Below are 19,060 nucleotides of genomic sequence, written 5' to 3' on the forward strand. Positions count from 1 at the left end.
GTTATGTTTGTGGACCCTTGGGCCGGTTGGGACCGAAGATGGAGCGCTGTAGGGGTTCACAGCAAGGATCCCAACCAGGAGGCGGTTCAGAAGCTCGGAGCAGGCGAGGATACTGGACTATGGTGGAGTCCTTGCGACCAAGGACTCGGTACTCACTGGGAGGACGGACGACGTTGGACCCTGGCGATAACGGAGTCTTCACCCTGGAGACCGGCACTTCCCCGGGGGAAGCCCTTAGGAGTCCGGCCGCTGGGACTTTTGGAGATTCACCCTGGAAGCCGAAGTCCCCCCAGGAGGAGCCCGTAGGGACATGGCCGCTGGGACTTAGGCGACTACCTGGATGTGGAAGATGGTCCGGATGCAGGCGCCTCCTGCAGGTCGTGGGTTCCGGACGGCTGGCGCCTCCAGCAGGTCGTAGGTAGTCCAGAAGTCAGTCCAGGAGTCTGAGTCCAGGAGCAGTCCAAGGCCAGTCCAGAGGTCGAAGTCCAAGCAGGGTCCGAAGCCAATCCAGAGGTCGAAGTCCAAGCAGGATCCGAAGCCAATCCAGAGGTCAAAGTCCAAAGCACGGTCCAAAGCCAATCCAGGGGTCGGAGTCCAGAAGAATCAATCAGAGAGAAGGGCAAAGCAGAAGCGGGACTAAGCAAACCAGGAACACAGCTGCAGCAGGCCAAAGACCAGGAACCTTGTTGCAAGGCACTGGGGTAAATTAGATGCAGGGTACTTATACCCTGAAGGCGTCTGACGTCATCCACAGCTGCAAGGAGGATTTTCCCGCGCTGGCCCCTTTAAGGGGAGCTCCACCCCACATGCGCGTGTCAGGGGGTGGAGCCAGCCGTGCCTGATCGTCGGCGTCTCTCCCGAGGAGGGAGAGACGTGCTGGAGGGCCTGCCGGCCTGAAGAAGCTCCAAAATGGCCCGGGCCGCCCCCGAGGTAGGTGGAGGGACCGGGGCCCGGCCCGGGACCGCAACAGTTCTGGTGGGGCGGTTAGAGCGTGTGAGGCAGAGTAGGTCATCAGGCCAACTGGAGTTGTGTTTGTATAAGGGTGAGGGTTTTGTAAAGGATGTGTGAGGGGATAGGGAGCCAATGGAGGTCTTTAAGGATGGGAGTGATGTGGGCTGATTTACAGGCGTTTGTGATGGTCCTCGCTACTGCATTCTGGAGCATTTGAAGCGGCTTTGTGGTGGAATAGGGGAGCCCTAGGAGGAGGGAGTTGCAGTAGTCCATTTTGGAAGAGAGGGTGGCCTGGATGGATGACAGTACGGAAGTCATGGGTGTGGAGTAAGGGGTTTAGTTTTTTTTAGAATATTGAGCTTGAAGAATCTCTTCTTGAGGATAATATTGAAGTATTTCTTTAGATTCAGTTGCTGGTCAATGAGGACCCCGAGGTCTCTTACAAATGGTTGGGCAGAGATGGCCCTGAATGCCGGATCATTAGCAATGGAGAGTTTAGGGGATTGGTGTTGGGAAATGAAGAGCAGTTCAGCTTTGGTGGTGTTTAAGGCAAGGTGGAGGTTTGTGAGTATGGTAATGGACGCAAGGCATGTGTCCCAGCGCTTAAGGGAATCAGAGATAGAGCCATGGACAGGAATAATGATTTGGACGTCTGGAGAGCCGCCGCTGAGAAGCCAGGCCCACCGAGGGGCCCAGAGGGGGAGATGGAAACCAGAACCCCTGGCTATTTACACCCCCCCCCCCCCCAACACAAAGGGCCAAGTCCAGACAGGGATCACCAACCCCCCGCTCGCCCTGCTCTACCCGAGGGATGGCTCACGAAGGATCCTAACACCTCGGGGAGCCGAATCCTCTTCTCATCTAAATCTTTTTTTTTTAAGAATTCCAGACTGCAGGTTTGCACCTCTACCATCTGCTGGAGACAAAGAAATACTGAGGGACTGCAGGTGGCACTCTCAGTTATGAGCAGTGCCTCAAAGTTTTGTTCTCTGCCTCCATCTGCTGATAGGAATGCATAAACCCACTCATCTGGACTGATCTGGGGAACTTACTGATCCAGCAGCTATTGTTTCACTGACATCTCTCTTCTCCTGAACTTGTATATAAGGTGAGCTGCTCCATCATGACAGGTTCATGTGTATCTTTGCCCCCGCTTCCCCTTTGTTAGTGCTTCCCTAGCTCTTATTTTGACAATATGAGCTCTCTTCATGTCTGCACTGCCTGCTCCTTGAAGGCTGATGTGCCATTCAATATTTTTGTTCAAGCAGGTGTAGCTTGGGTGTGAAAAGGTTGGGAAACACTGCTCTAGACAATACAAAGGGCCAGATTTAAGTTTTCAGCAAAAGGTCAAGACACAAAAACAGGTTGACTTAACCTAAGTCAGTCGTCAAGGCTTCAACCCTAGCCAGCACATGAATTATAAACCTTTGCCAATTTGACCCTTTTTGTGTCTGTTACCACGTGTTCAGTAAATATGTGGGTATTCTTCAGGGCAAAGCCCCTTCCACCTAAAAACCCACAAGCATCAAAAACCTGCAAATCCAGTTTGTTTTGCACAATTATGAAACAGCTAGACTTTTACCCACGGATTTCCTTTCATGCAAAAACTGAAAGGAAAAAAAAAAACATTTGCAGAAAGCAGCTATGGGGATTCTTCACCCAATTTCTAAAATTTAGCATTTTTTTTGACAAATGGCCTGTAACAATATTTTGCAGAAGATTTTTCCTTGCACAATTTTTGTTCTCTGTGGATTTTTTTTTACTCCTTCCTGGAGCTGATACCATTTTATAGCTATATAGCCAAGTCTGAATAATTAAAGTCATGGAAAGTCTGACAAAGACCCACAGCACATCAACATTATTGCAAATACAACACATGATGCTAGGGATGCAGATACCAGTACACAGGAGCGTCTCCTTAAAAACATATATATATATATATATTTTTTTTTTTTTTTTTAAAGGTTGACTTTATTGCTATAGTCAAGTAAATTTGCTACAAATATATATAATATGCATCTTATAGGAATATATCCCAATCTCTTACCAAATTCCTATTAGGCTGCTGCAGCTGCCAACCAGAAATAAACTGAGGACAAAAACTAAACATAAGGCTTTGGATATTCCAGTACTTTGAATGCTGGGGAGAGGACAGATTACATTATGACTGGGGTATCTTAAATCGTTATCTTCTCCTACTTCCAAAGAATGAAGGTAGATGCAGTAGTGTGGGGGAAGGGTAGAGGAAGGAGAATATATACTAGAGTACAGAGACATGTACACCAAAATGGGCAACAAAATCTCCAGATTTCATATTTGAAAAAAAAAAAAGGTTTTGCAAAATTGGACATTTCCAGAAATAGAATCGTGAAATGCTGTGCACCAAGAAAGTCTTGTCATCTACTGCATGTTTCTCAAAAATTCTTTTGTTAAAACCTATTGCGAACAAATTTGCAAATCCATAGAGCATTTGTGAAAAGAAAATGTTTTGCTTTGCATATCCCTGCTCTTTAGGACTTGGCTGATCCAGTGTGAATTTTGCTCTAGTATTGGTACCCCTTGAGGCGGCTCTGAATGGGTCAGATCCATAAAATTAGCAGGACTGAGGGATTAAGGCAGCAGCTATCTGCTCCAAGAAAGAAAGGTCAGGTGCATGTCCTCTTCCAAGTTCTTGGCTATTTCACTTTTGGGGGCAGTGTACTGTAACTAACACCTAATCTGCAGAGAAGGGCATGGTGGTTCTAAAATAGGAAGTTAAAAAACTCAGCTACTTACATTACCATGCAAAGCAAACAGTATGACAAATTATCTTTGCCATATAAAGAAGAATTGTTGCTTCCAAAACAGAAAAGTTTGCTATGGGTATCTCTTGCAAATTTATGGCTGAAGTCCTCACCACACCACTGTATACTGCACTTGCCCCTATTCAAATCTTTCCATCTCTTTTTAGATCTCTGGTTCAGCAAATTCACAACAGATGTTTCAGTTTTGAAATTCTAAGTGCACCAGCATGCAAATGGACATAAGATCCTCTGCTTTACTCCTCACATTCCTCTTTCCAACAGAGCAACCATCTCTGGGCAGGTACTAGCTGAGGAGCTTGGGAGGGGGAAAGAGACCCCGCACGGGTAAAGCCAAATGCAGTGTGCTCCTTTCAACTACTCTGTTTTGGCACTGGGTTCACGCATTGATTTTAAGAACATCTGCATCTCTTGCTCTAAGATCTCATTCCTCTTTTCTGCGTCGCTTCTAGAATGCTCCTCGTCTTGAAGGGTAATCTCCAGAGCTAAGTTTTTCTCCTTTTCCTTTTTGAGTTCTTCCTTTAACCTGACCACCTTGGCCCAAACGTCATAATTCTCCTTTTCCAGACTGTAAGAAAAGACAGAGGTGGTGAAAGGAAGTCTACATTTCTGTAGCCTTTATTTATTTAGCAAGTGTTGCTTACCTGTAACAGGTGTTCTCACAGGACAGCAGGATGTTAGTCCTCACATATGGGTGACATCACAGGATGGAGCCCAATCACGGAACACTTTTGTCAAAGTTTCTAGAACTTTGACTGGTACCTACTGGGCATGCCCAGCATGGCACTAACCCTGCAGCCAGCAGGGGTTTCCCTTCAGTCTTGTTTAAAGCTACAGGAAGTGCCGAAAAATAAAATAAGAAAACGTTACGAACCCAACACCACGGGGCAGCGGGCGGGTTTCGTGAGGACTAGCATCCTGCTGTCCTGTGAGAACACCTGTTACAGGTAAGCAACATTTGCTTTCTCACAGGACAAGCAGGATGGAATCCCTCACATATAGGTGAATACCGAGCTGAGGATGTCCGAGAAATGCACCAAATGTACCCAGATGTGCAATAGGCACTAGGACTGGGGTGAAATTTGGTAGAGGGCATCCTGAACCCTAACGGACAGGTGGAAGGGTGTTGGTACGTCAAGTTGCGCAAGACAAATTGGCCAAAGATGGAATCTTTGTCTAAGCAATAATGGGCTGTAAAGGTATGGAGAGAACTCCAGGTAGCAGCCCTGCAAATGTCAGGAAGCGGCGCTGAGCATAAGTGTGCTACTGAAGTCGCCATGGCCCTCACAGAGTGTGCTTTAACACGGTCTTGAAGTGGAATGCCTGCTTGCTGATTGCAAAAAGATATGCAGTCCGCTAACCAGGAGGAGAGAGTATGCTTACCCACAGGCTGCCCCAATTTGATGGAATGGAAAGAGACAAACAATTGAGTGCTTTTCCTGTGGGCAGCTGTACGATCTAGATAAAACGCTAGAGCCCGTTTACAGTCAAGGGTATGCAGAGCTTGTTCTCCTGGATTGGAGTGGGGCCTGGGAAAGAAGGTAGGTAGTATAATGGATTGATTAATGTGAAAGTCCGATACTATCTTAGTATTACTCACTTAGGGTGAGTACGGGCAGTACTGCCCGGTCCTGCAGACGTTTAGTGTAAGGCGGATAGGTAATTAGGGCCTGTAACTCACTAACTCTGCAAGCAGATGTTATTGCCAAAAGAAAGATCACTTTCCATGTGAGATAGCGAAGATCACAGGATTGGAGAGGCTTGAATGGTGGTTTTATGAGCCAACCCAAAACCAGATTGAGGTCAAAAGAAGGGGCCGGAGGGCGCACAGGAGGCTTGAGGTGAAGCAAGCCCTTCAGAAAACGTGTTACGAGGGGTTGTACTGAAATAGGAACATCCCCGACACCTCTATGGAAGGCGGCTACCGCACTGACATGCATTCTGATGGAGGAGGTTTTTAGTCCTGATTCTGACAAGTGCCAGAGATAGTTTAGAAACTTCGTGGTGGAACAGGTAAAGGGATCAAGGGATTGAGAAGAACACCATGATTTAAATCTGTTCCATTTGTAAAGATAAGATTTTCTCGTGGAAGGCTTCCGTGAAGCAATCAGAGACAAGGCCTGAAGATTGGGATGGCATAGGCACCCGTCGTTCTGAGTGATCAGAAGCGGGTCCTTTCCCAAAGGAATGTGTCTGCGGAGAGGTCCTGAAGTATTGGAAACCACACTTAGCGAGGCCAGTGAGGTGCTATCAGGATCATGCGTCTCTTGTACTGAAGTAACTTCATGACAGTCTTCGAGAGAAGTGGAAGTGGAGGGAATGCATATAGGAGACCGGTTGCCCATGAGAGGGAGAATACATCTCTTGGCCGAGAGTGTTGGCTGCGAATGAGAGAGCAAAAGTTCTCTACTTTGCAGTTCTGAGGTGCCGCAAAGAGGTCTATGTGGGGGTAACCCCAACGTTGGAATATTGAGTCCGCTACAGTGGGGGTTGAGGGACCACTCGTATGGTTGAAAGGCACAACTCAGCTTGTCCGCCAACACATTGTACACTCCTGGCAAGTAGGTGGCCCTGAGGTACATCGAATGGGAGAGGGCCTCCGCCCATATCTGTGCAGCTTCCTGACACAGTAGGAAGGAGCCTGTCCCTCCCTGTTTGTTGATGTACCACATGGCCACCTGGTTGTCCATCTGAATCAGGATGACCTGGTTGGAAAGGTGATCCTGAAATACCCTGAGAGCATATCTGATTGCTCGCAGCTCCAGGAAATTGATTCGTGTTTGGTTTCCTCTGGAGACCAAGTTCCTTGTGTCTGCAAATCGGCGACATGGGCTCCCCAGTCGAGGTTGGAAGCATCGGTGGTGAGAATTATTTGAGGGTCTGGAGCCTGGAAGGGCAGGCCTTGGAGGAGATTGATCTGATTTTGCCACCAGGCTAGAGACTGATGAAGTGAGTCGGTGATGTGGAAAGTGGTTGATAGAGATTGGACGGACTGAGGCCATTGTGACCTTAGAGTCCACTGCATGACTCTCATGGCCAAGGGGGCCATTGGGGTAACCTGTACTGAGGACGCCATGCGTCCTAGCAGGATGAGGAAGTGGCGTGCAGTCGTGCGTTTAGCTGGTGTGCGTGAGAGATGAGAGTGACAGCTTGCTGTCGAGGCAGAAATGCCTTTGCCTGCAAGGTGTCCAAGTCTGCCCCTATGAATGATAAAGTTTGAGATGGGACTAAGCAGGATTTCGCGTAGTTGACGAGAAATCCTAGCGAAGTCAGAGTGAGTAAAGTAAGACATAGGGACGACAGAGCAGCTTGCTGAGTGGGAGCCCTGATCAACCAATCGTCTAGATTGGGGTAGACGTGAACACCTTAAGTCCTGAGGAAGGCTGCTACTACTACGAGGCACTTGGTGAAGACTCGTGGTGCAGTTGCCAGGCTGAATGGTAGCACTCGGTACTGATAGTGCTTGGAGCCTACCAGAAATTTCAGGAACATGCGATGAGATGGCGTTATCGCAATGTGTGTGAATGCGTCTTGGAGATCGAGAGAGCAGAGCCAGTCTCCTTTTTGCAGAAGAGGAAGGAGGGAACCCAAGGTCACCATCTTGAACTTTTCTTGGTGGAGGAACTTGTTGAGGGCGCGTAGGCCCAGAATTGGACGAACGCCACCTGATTTTTTGGGGATTAGAAAGTTCCGGGAATAGAATCCTAGGCCTTGTTGGGAGTAGGACACTGGCTCTATTGCTCTGGACTGGAGGATGAGGGAGACCTCCTGCTCCAGGAGAAGTGAGTGGTCGGAAGTTCTCCACGTTGGTAGTTCGGTGGGATGGAGAGAAAGTTCAGGTGATAACCTTGTGAGATTATGGCAAGGACCCACTGGTCTGTCGTGATTGTGTGCCACCTGTTGTTGAAATGGCACAATTGACCTCCCACTGATATCTGAAGCAGTGGAAACTGGCAGCTGCTCTCTATGCAGGAGTCAAAAGCCGGAAGCAGGGCCCGGCTGAGGAGCTGTCTGCGGCTTTTGTTTCCGCGATTGACGAGACTGGGCCTTTTGGAAAGGTCTCGTGGAACGAGTTCTAGATGGTGGTGGATAGGATTTCTTTGGATGGAAGAATGACTTTTTAGTATCCTTCCTGAAAGGCTGTTTGGAGGAATAGAGGGCATCAGAGAGAGCTGGTGAAGGGTCTCATGATGGTCCTTGAGTTCTTCCACCGTCCGCTGAATCTGTTCGCCAAACATATTGTCTCCTATGCAGGGCAGATCAGATAACCTGTATTGTACTTCAGGGCGCAAGTCTGAAGACTTAAGCCAGGCCCATCTTCTTGCCAAAATAGCAGTTGCAGATACCCTGGAAGCGGCATCGAAGATATCATAAGAGGATCTTATTTCATGCTTCCCTGCCTCAAAACCCTTTGTACCAGGGTTTGAAGCTGTTCCTGGAATTGCTGAGGCAGGGACTCTGCAAAGTCCTGTATCTGCTTGAATAAGACCCTGTTGTACTGGGTCATATAAAGCTGGTAGGAGGCGATCTGAGAGATAAGCATTGATCCCTGGAAGACACGCCAGCCAATGGCATCCAGGAATTTCTGTTCCTTACCTGGGGGAAAGGAAGATTGGGGGTTTGATCTTTTTACCCTCTTTTGGGCAGATTCTACAACCACAGATTGGTGATCCAGCTGAGGTTTCTGGAATCCTGGGGCTGACTGGACTAAATAAGTGGTATCAGCTTTTCTGTTGACTGGACCAACATAATCAGGGTGTTCCCAGTTCTTTTTGAGGAGATCCAAAAGAACCTGGTGAATAGGGATGGAGGTTATTTCCTTGGGAGCATCCAGGAATTGGTGCCTATCATCTTGCTCAGTCTGTAATTGGAAGGGAACCAATTAAGACATTTCCTTCACAAAATTTATGAAGGACAAGTCCTCTGGAGAAGAACGCTTCCTTCTTTCAGTAGGAGAAGGTGGCGATGGTAAATCATCGGTGTCTTGAGATGAATCATCAGTCCAGGTGTCATAGGGATCAGCCCCTGTCCCTGTAGGAACCTGAGAAGGACGGGACGATGGTATTCCTGAAGGTCCTGGTCTAGGATCTGAAGGCATCGAGGGAAGTACTGGAGGCACCGATGAAGGCATCGAGGGCACCGGTGCAGGCATCGATGGATGGATCGGTGGCGTCGATGGGCGCATCGGCATCGATGGTTGAGGCATCGTAAGGGCTCCCGATGAAGGAATGCGGAACGGTGTTTCCCCTCCCGATGACAGGGTAAGCGGGTAAGGCACCAGAGCCATCGGTGACCCAGGATCCATCGGTGGAAAAGCGGCTATGAGCGCTTCCATCTTCGAGAGCAGCAGTGCCAATGCTGCCGGAATGGGATCGATGATCGGTTCTGAGACCGGCACTGATTTCGGCACCAGGGGGACCTTAGAGAGTCTGTGCATCGCCTTATCGATGGTCTCCTGAACCATCCAGTCCAGTTCTTCATGGAGATCTGGAGCAAGCAGCCCAGGCTCCAGAAGGGAAGAAGGAGGCAGAGGCATAGCCGGAGGGACCACCGTTAAAGGCGGAGTAGCAGCTCCCGATACCCGTCCAGGTAAGGGTTGCCTCGGTGACGGGGTTTCTGCCTTTTCTGGACGGGGTTTCTTCGATTACGGCTCGGACGATGGCGAGGTCAATGATGTTCCTTCATTGATGGTCCGAGACTTCCGGTGTCGATGCCGATGTTTTTCTCTACGATCCTCTCGGTCCTGAGGGGGAGTAGAGGTAGTCGAAGGCCGAGAAGTCGTTGATGCCGGACGGTCGCCGATACTGGTGCGAAGTGGACGGTGCCAGTTCAGACAACATCAATGCAATAGACAGCGGAGTTTGAGAACGGAAGAAAAGTTCCATTTTCTCCATTCTGGCCTTGTGACCTTTTGGTGTCATTAAGACACATTTGGTGCAAGTCAGGACATCATGCTCGCATCTGAGACACTACACAAACTTTATGCGGGTCTGTTATGGACATGGTGCGAGTACAGTCCGGGCACCGACGGAACCCCGACGCCATGGCCTTTGAAAAATTTTGCCACGGTACGGTCGACGGCCAGTTGGCAGCGAGGGCCAAACTCAACAGGAATCGATGGAAACCGGGTAAAAAACTTACCGGAGTACCGCGGAGTCAAAATTCAAAGGAGGGACCCCTGTGGGGTATGAAAATTTTTAGTAATTCCGTGAGGAAAATTCCTGTCAGGAATCTCTCTGGAGCTCCTTAACCCGCATGGCTACTGCTGCGCGGAAAAAAGAAGACTGAAGGGGGACCCCTTCTGGCTGCAGGTTTAGTGCCATGCTGGGCATGCCCAGTAGGTGCCAGTCAAAGCTCTAGAAACTTTGACAAAAGTGTTCCTTGATTGGGCTCCATCCTGTGATGTCACCCATATGTGAGGACTACCATCCTGCTTGTCCTGTGAGAATATTTATTATAAAAGATTTATAGCCTGCACTGCACTATAAGCATGAGGTCGTATACAATGTGAACATACATAATTAAAAACACTTAAAAGTATTGAGATTTTAGCCTTACTAGGAAAGACAAGGCAGTATTGTCAAATTAAAATCTATTCTCATTACATGTGGTAGAAGCCTTGTTAGTTATTTTTTCATTAGTATTATTGATTTACTGATTCAGAATGATTACAGCTTTCACATACCATGCTAACCACATATACAATGAAAATAGAATATAGGAAAATTAGTTTCTTACCTGATAATTTTTGTTCCTGTAGTACCACGGTTCAGTCCAGACTCTTGGGTTTTGCCCCCCTTCTAGCAGATGGAGACAGAGAAGTTTTCAAAACAAAACTCCGCCTTATATAGGATGGTGTCACCTACAGTCCAGCAGTATTACTCAATGTCAAAGAAGAATGACTCTCAAAAACCACTATAACTATGTACAAGAACCCATCAACAATAAAAAGAAATAACCGGTTCACTTGACTCCTCTAGGTACTGAACCTGTGGACCCACTTAATGAAGGGCAATCCAAATTTCTGCAGATCTGAAAATGAACCAAATAATAACTGGGCAGACTCTCCCTAACTTCCATGCTTCTGACGGGCGGGACTCTGGCCTGATCCGTGGTACTACAGGAACAAAAATTATCAGGTAAGAAACTAATTTTCCTTTCCCTGTACGTACCCGGATCAGTCCAGACTCCTAGGATGTACCAGAGCTTTCCTACCTGGGATGGGATCTGGAAAGGTCCGCTCTCAGCACTCCTTCTCCAAATCCTCCAGAACTCGGTGCTTGGACATCCAGTCTGTAATGCCTCACAAAAGTATTGAAGGATTTCCAAGTAGCCGCCCCGCAAATCTCTCCAACTGGCACTCCGCCCAAGACGTCGCTTGCGAATGAGTAGAGTGGGCACGAAGCCCAACTGAAAGAGGTCTACCACATAGCAAATAGGCAGAGCTGATAGCCTCCTTCAACCAGCGAGCTATGGTAGCTTTTATTACCATTTGACCTTGCTTGGGACCACTCCACAGCACAAAAAGGTGGTCTGTCACCCGAAAGTCATTGGTAACCTCCAGATATCGCAGCAAAGCTCTGCAAATTTCCAGCCTTCACAAGTCCCTAGACAAGGGATCCAATCAATCTAACTCCACAAAGGCTGGCAGTTCCACCGATTGGTTGACATGAAAGGAAGAAACCACTGTCGGAAGAAAAGAAGGAACTGTCCGCAGTGACACTCCCGAATCTGAAATCCTCAAAAAAGGTTCTCTACAGGAAAGGGTCTGAAGTTCCAACACTCTACGGGCTGATGTAATGGCTATCAGAAGAACCACTTTCAAGGTAAGATCCTTCAGAGTCGCCCTTTTCAAAGGCTCAAAAGGTGCCGAGCACAGAGCAGTGAGAACTAAATTCAGACTCCAAGAAGGACAAGGATGCCTCACCAGAGGGCGCAAGTGCTTCGCTCCCCATAGGAAGCAAGCTAGATCCAGATGTGCTGCTAACACTACGCCTTGAACCTTGCCACGCAAACAACCAAGAGCAGCCACCTGCACTCTCAAAGAACTACACGATACGCCTTTGTACAGACCATTTTGTAGAAAACTATACTTCGGTATAGAAAAGAATCTAAATAAATAAATAAATAAAATACAGAATATCTGACACAGAAGCCCACGTAGGAGCAACCTCCCGATCCAGGCACCAAGATTCAAAAATCTTCCACAGTCTAACATACGTAAGGTTGGTGGATTTCTTAAGCGACTGCAGGAGGGTAGTCATCATGGCAGGAGAATAACCTTTGCAACTTAGCCGTTGCCTTTCAAAAGCCATGCCGCTCGACAGAAGCGATCGACTTCTTCAAAACAAACGGGCCCTTGATGCAGGAGGTCTGGGAGAATTGGCAACCGCAGAGGCCCCGCCACCACTAGATTGAGAAGATCCGCAAATCATGGCCGCCTCGGCCATTCCGGGGCTACCAAGATTACTTCCGCTGGATGGACCTCTACCCTCCTGAGAAGTCTGCTGATTAACAGCCAAGGCGGGAATACGTACAGGAGAACATCGGTCGGCCAGGGCATCTACCCTCTCTGCTCCTGTCTCTCTGTGATGAGCGTAAAAATGTGAGGTCTTGGCATTCCGAAACGTTGTCATGAGATCCATGCTGGGCTTGCCCCACGCGTCGTATATGAGTTGAAAAGCTGCGTCCACCAATTCCCATTCCCCGGGATCCAGACAGTATCGGCTGAGAAAGTCTGCCTGCACATTGTCTATGCCGGCTATGTGAGACACTGTGATGCTGACTAAGTGTTGCTCCGCCCAGCTGATCAACTGACAAGCCTCCGCCGCCACTGGCTGACTCCTGGTTCCACCTTGGCAATTGATATACGCCACCGTGGTCGCATTGTCGGACAGAATTCTGACTGATCTCCCTTGGAGGAGAGGATGGAACGCAACGCTAACCACACCGCTCTTGTCTCCAGACGATTGATCGACCACTGAGATTCGTCGGGATACCATAACCCCTGTACCAATTTCCCCCGGCAAACCGCTTCCTAACCGGAGAGGCTAGCATCTGTGGTGACCACTGTCCACTCGGGCACTTCCAGGGGGACTCCTCAGGATAAGTTGTCCGTTACCAGCCACCACTCAAGACTGAACCGCGCCGCATCCGTGAGAGGAAGAGGCAGATGAAAAAGTTCGGAGACTGGGTTCCATCAAGAAAGCAACGTGGACTGTAAAAGTCTCATATGTGCAAAGACCCAGGGTACCAGTTCCAGGGTTGAGGTCATCAAATCGAGAACCTGTAAATAATCTCGGACCCTGGGTGGATGCTTGAGTAATAAGGATATTACTTTGCCTTGCAGTTTGGAGATATGTTCTGTGGTAAGAAAGACTCTGCCCTGCTGAGTGTCGAACAGAGCACCCAAAAATTCCAAGGATTGAGTGGGCACCAACCGACTATTGGTGAAATTGATCACCCAGCCCAGCAACTGCATGAGCTGGGGCACTGTGCAAATCGCCACCTTGGCAAATGATTCCGATTTCGCCCAAATCAGCCAGTCGTCCAAGTAAGGATGTACCAACAATCCGGCCCTCCGGAGATGGGCCGCCACCACCACCACCACCTTGGTGAATGTCCTGGGCACTGTGGCAAGACTGAAGGGCAGTGCCCGAAACTGAAAGTGATGACCCAGACTCGTACCGCCCGGTGGTGAACCAGTGGAAGAAACTGGCCTAGCGCCAGGCGAACCGCCCTGGTTTCCAAGCGATTGATGGACCACTTGGTCTGCGGCAGTGTCCAAAAACCCTGTGCTGACCGCGACTGACAGACTGCCCCCCCAACCTATCAGGCTGGCATCCGTCGTCACGATTATCCAAGTGAATCCGAAGCAAGTGATCCGGTATCAACCACCAATCCAGACTGGACCTGGCCGGTTCGAGAAGTGGCAACGGCAGTTGGAACTCTGCTGACTTGGGGTCCCAACGAGAAAGTAGCACCCTCTGCAAAGGCCTCATATGAGCAAAAGCCCACGGGACCAACTCCAGGGTAGATGCCATAAAACCAAGAACCTGCAAATAGTCCCACACCACAGGTAAGGAAAGAGCTAACAGGCGCCGAACCTGAGACATTAGCCGCTCCATCCTCACCAGTGGCAGGGAAACCTTGCCCATACCAGGGTCGAAACGTGCTCCCAGAAATTCCAACACCTGGGATGGAACCAGCTGGCTCTTGGTATAGTTGACAACCCAGCCTAGGGAACTCAGACGACCCAAAACTGATTTACTGTGCTCGGATGAGCCAGTCGTCCAAGTAAGGATGTACCAATATCCCTTCTCACCGAAGGCTCGCTGCTACCACCACCATCACCTTGGTGAAGACCCTCAGAGCCATCGCCAGCCCGAAGGGTAGGGCACAAAACTGGTAATGTTGCCCCATGATCATGAACCGTAGAAATCTCTGATGGTACTCCTGGATCCCTATGTAGAGATAAGCCTCTGTCAAATCCAAAGAAGCCAAAAACTTGCCTTTGTGGACAGCCGCAATGATGGATCTCAATGTCTCCATGCGAAACCGAGGGATTTGCAATGCCCTGTTGACCTGCTTCAAATACAATATTGGGCGGAACGATCCCTCCTTCTTGGGAACGATGAAGTAAATGGAGTAGCGACCTGTGCGACGCTCGGCTGTGGGAACCGGAACAATGGCTCTCAGAGCCTGCAATCGAGACAGTGTTTGAAGAACCACTTGCTGCTTCGTCTGAGACCTACTGGGAGATACTAGAAACAGATCGCGAAGGGGTCGTGCAAAATCCAAAGCGCAGCCATGATTTATAATGTCTAGAACCCACTGGTCTGAGGTTATCCTGGTCCATTCCTCTCGAAAACGGAAGAGTCGGCCCCCGATCTCCGGAACTGAGGGATGGGCCGGCGACCCTTCATTGGGACGCTTTGTTGGTGGCGAAGGCATGAGAGGCCGCCTGCCATGAAAGGAATGCGCTCATGCTTGAGACCTTGTGGACGTCTGCCGAGGGACGTAGGAGAAAGAACCCCTACCTGAGTGGAAATGGCGCTGTCCACGAAAACGGCCCCTAAATGTGCCGGCTGAGCGAAATGATCTGGGCTTGTCTTCCGGCAGCTTGTAAACCTTGTTCTTTCCCAAAGAGCGAACCAGCTGTTCTAGCTCATCTCCGAATAAAAGCTTGCCCCGGAAAGGAAAGGAACCCAGCTGTGACTTAGAGGAGGCATCCGCTGACCAGTTACGGAGCCATAATAGTCGCCATGCGGAAACCGCTGAAGACATAGTGCGGGCAGAGGTGCAGAGGAGATCATACAAAGCATCTGCCGTATAGGCCACCGCAGATTCCATGCGGTTCGCCTGCTCCGCTTCCTCTGGAGGAAGGTCCTGGGCCGTAAGCATCTGTTGAACCCAACAGAGAGTAGCCCTCTGCATCATGCTGCTGCAGACAGCGGCCCGTACTCCCAACGCTGACACTTCAAAAATCCGCTTAAGCAAGACTTCCAGCTTCCTATCCTGGAGGTCCTTGAGCACTGTGCCTCCTGTCACAGGAATGGTAGTATGTTTGGCAATGGCCTTGACTGCCGAGTCCACTTTAGGGATCTTAAGAAGATCCAGAGACTCATTAGGGAGTGGATAAACCTTTTCCATGGTTCTGCTGACCCGCAAGGTGGCTTCAGGGGTATCCCATTCCCATGACACGAGCTGGAAAAGCTTTGGATGAAAAGGAAATGTTTGCGGTGGAGCGCGAAGCCCCGATAACACCGAATCTCCTGGCGAAGAGTCCGGTATCGCCTGTGGAACTGGGATCTCTAGCTCCTGAAGCACATGGGAAATCAACGGGTCCAGTTCCTCCTTACGGAACAAACGAAGTACCTGCGGATCATCCCCCTCCACTGGATCGGCACTGCTCACATCATCACTCACATCAGGAATGGAGGGGTCCTGAGTTATCGGATCCACAGGTGGGACAGGAATGGATAGTCCATCCCCCAGAACAACGTGGAGCACCCTCGGTCCAGGTCTCTCCTGGTCTGCTGAGGCCTTAAAACACTTAGCCTGGGCAGGAGACTGGCTTTCCCAGTCAGCTTCAGCTTCTACATAAGCCTTATGCAGAAGCAACACAAATTGAGAGGAAAACGGGTGCTGCCTCTTTAAGGGCCCCCTCGATGTCAAAGGTGGGGGAGGGGCCGAGTCCTGCTGAAAATCGCGCGGTCTCTGAGGGTTAACACCGGCGGGGAACGAGGAGGGAGCTCCTCTCCCTCCCCCACTGAATCTGCATCAGGTTCTGAAGGAGGCAAGATGGCCGCCGCCCCCATGCCGATCAGAAGCGTGCTGGGCCTCTGCCTCCGAATAGGCTGCATGTCCTGATGTCCCCTCGGGCACGGTAGGGCTGATCCCCGGCCCGAAATCGGCCACTGTGAAGGCCCCTCACCCCCGGGGATACACCAGGAGCAGAGGCCTTCGCGGGAGAGCCGGTACCCCGGCTCTCCACACTCAGTACAAACAGTTCCCCGCGGCATGCCAAAAGCGCGTGAAATCAGCTGGGTGACAGATCGAGACAGGCGAGGGCTGCAAAAGGTGTATATTAGACTGACAGAAATAAATGCACTTTCTACCTAAAAAAATGTGTTCTTGCTTCTTTTTTTTTTTTTTTTTTTACTAACTTTAATCAGCCCTCCCAACTCAGGGGAACAACCTCCCTGAGCCACCAGAACAATTGCCGTCAGAGGAATTTTAACTTCTCTGGAAAGCTGTGCCTCAGAGGAATGTTACTTCTCTGCAAGAAGGGGGAGAGTGACCGGCCCACCGGTAAATCCTCCCCCGTTTAGCTCACCGGGTCAGGGAAAAAAATCTTTCTCCGGGAAATGGCTGTAGGGCGATGCCCTGCCTCGCCTGTCTGTGTCCTTTTTATTTATTTATGTATTTCTTTTTTTTTTTAATATCCTTAGGAATTGATCTAGTCAAAGGATTCTCCCCTAAGTTTAAACCAAACCTGTAAGAAGAACCCTCCAAATTTAGAGAAAATCGGGACCACAGGTTATGCTCTCAATCTGCTGGAGTCAGAGATATACTGAGGGATCGCAGGTGGCATACCAGGTTTTATGGAAGGTGCCTTTCAGCTTTTCTCTGATTCCATCTGCTGGGAGGCATAACCCATACATACATGGAATTTACCCTTTAACTTCTAACCAGAGGTGGTACTGGGTTACATTATTTTCAGTGGTAGATGATGTAAGGTGGTATATGTGCCTTTAAGCCCAGATAATATCACAGAGTGGCATCTACTGGCATAAAGAGTGAGACTTGTAGGGAACGGGTGGGCTCTCCTTTTCAGCTCAGCACATTTTGGCCAGTCTATTTGCTGTGTTTTGTGCTCCCTACAGGAAAAACCAAGGGAGACAATTTTTTCAATGGCAAGAGTAGCTTTTATACTCTTGCTTCTAGGCTTTTCGCTTAGCTTCTTTTGAGGGAGCCCCTAGAAGGAATTATGGGAACACCATCAAAGAGAGCAACTTGTCTTAGAATTCTCAGAATGGAATGAGTTTTTCTCAGGATGAACGGTGCTGCTTTCGTCAGGAATGAATTCTCTATGCTGAGGAGTTTGGTATGATGTTAAAGTGATTTATTAATTCCTTGGAATTACTAATCCTTTGTTGAAGTAATTACTAACTTTTTAATAACTTTTATATCTATTATTTTATATTAATGCTGTTTGAAATTATTATTACCTGTTTACAATGTAATTCAATGCTATATATGCAAACCATTGTGATCTACCTCTGGAACGACGGTATATAAAAAGCAGAAATAAATAAATAGATTTATTTTTGCTATATTCTGTTTGAAATCTCTACTGTAGGAGCTTGTGGAACTGTTTGGATAGCCCTGTTTTGTGTTTAATAAATTTGGGCATTATTGGAGCCACTAATCCCATGTTGTGGACTTAATCCTTTTCCCAGGTTCATCCGAGAGGAAAGATATAGTGAGCTGTGGCGGTCTGAAGAGGCAGCCATGTCCTGTAAGAGGTAGTCGGTTAATGCCACAGAAAGGGTTTCCCTGCCCCGTAAGAAGGATCACTGCAACATGCCTCTGAGATCCTGGTTCATCTGCCTGACTAATCTTTCTTTTGAATCCAGAGACCAAAGCAAGGAAAAATCAGAACCCCTCAGCATATGGTTTTCATTTTATGTACCCCAGCAGGGTTTTTCCATATACATATATACAATGTATATAAAATGGGGGAATTATATTGGCTATTGCATCATAAATTATATTGATGTTGATATAAGCCACATGATGTAATATGTACAATTTCACCACAAGATAAGGTGCAGAAATAGCCCTGTTCTTACGACCAACTGCACATGTGAAGAGCCCTGCCAAATTAAAATTAGTAGATGTTAATGGGAATGGACGCTTGCAGTCATTTCCAATAAAAAGAATGGAACTGCTGACGGGTTCCAAATATTTTTAAGTGAGTAGCATTATACCTAAGAATGCCTAGAGAACAAGCCCCCTTTCTTGAAAATCTTCCACTGAATTTACCTTTTGATTCGTTCCTCATATTCCTTTCTCTGCACCTCAATCTCTTTTTTCAGTTCCTGGACAATGTCTTCAAGGGAAGGTGAACTCTCAGACCCCGTGCCCGGCTCCCTAGTTCCAGAAAGTGGACTGTGTGCCTCTTTTTGTAGATAGCTTGGACTTTGGTTTTCTTTGTTGCTGTTTGCGTTTACTAAATTGGTGCAAGTTCCTTCCGCACTATCTACCCTGGAGGCAGGAACATTGTCATAGGTTGAAGCCCGGTGAAAATCAAAGAAACTGAAAAATTCCCCAGACTGAGATCTTTTGTGGCTTTCCACTGGAGATCCAGTGTCTGTATGACAGCCCAGATTTGATGTCCAGAAGTCACTGCTGAATATTTCCCCTTTATGGCTGTTCGATGTCTCTCCTTGGGAAAGGCAAGTGACGGAACACTTCCTGGAGGGAAGAGTCTGAGTTCTTTTTCGAGGACTGGTTTTCCAGGTTTCTAAACAGTCCTCGGGCTGGTCATCATGACTCTCCACGAATGGACTTCTGACATCATTGAGTCTTGAGGAAACGGATCTGTCCAAATCCACACTGTCTTTCTGAAAGCAAAGTCAACAATTATAATGTCTAGTATATTTAGTTGAAGTGTCCTTTCACTCCTCATTTAAAAGCACTAACTCTGTATTTTCTGACAGGCTCAGTAATCCAATAATGCCACTTTATATATCTCTTATTTGTATATTATTGTTATAACTAATCATTTATATGTTCCCCTT

The 19,060-nt window shown here is 48.4% G+C and overlaps 1 protein-coding gene across 5 annotated transcripts in view; it reads right to left on the reverse strand.

Moving 5' to 3' along the window:
• Positions 1 to 1,974: 1,974 nt before the first annotated feature.
• ARHGAP25 (Rho GTPase activating protein 25) overlaps positions 1,975 to 19,060 on the reverse strand; it is a 125,401-nt gene continuing 108,315 nt past the window's right edge. For all 5 annotated transcript variants that reach the window (XM_029604039.1, XM_029604038.1, XM_029604037.1 and 2 more), the window contains 2 exons: positions 18,303 to 18,883; positions 1,975 to 4,320 (listed from right to left, as the gene is read on the reverse strand). In XM_029604039.1, the coding sequence (XP_029459899.1) occupies positions 4,110 to 4,320; positions 18,303 to 18,883 (792 nt within the window). In that variant the 3' untranslated portion in view covers positions 1,975 to 4,109. The remainder of the gene's footprint in view (positions 4,321 to 18,302; positions 18,884 to 19,060) is intronic.

This window comes from Rhinatrema bivittatum, chromosome 5 (assembly GCF_901001135.1).
Source record: "Rhinatrema bivittatum chromosome 5, aRhiBiv1.1, whole genome shotgun sequence".
NCBI lineage: Eukaryota > Metazoa > Chordata > Amphibia > Gymnophiona > Rhinatrematidae > Rhinatrema > Rhinatrema bivittatum.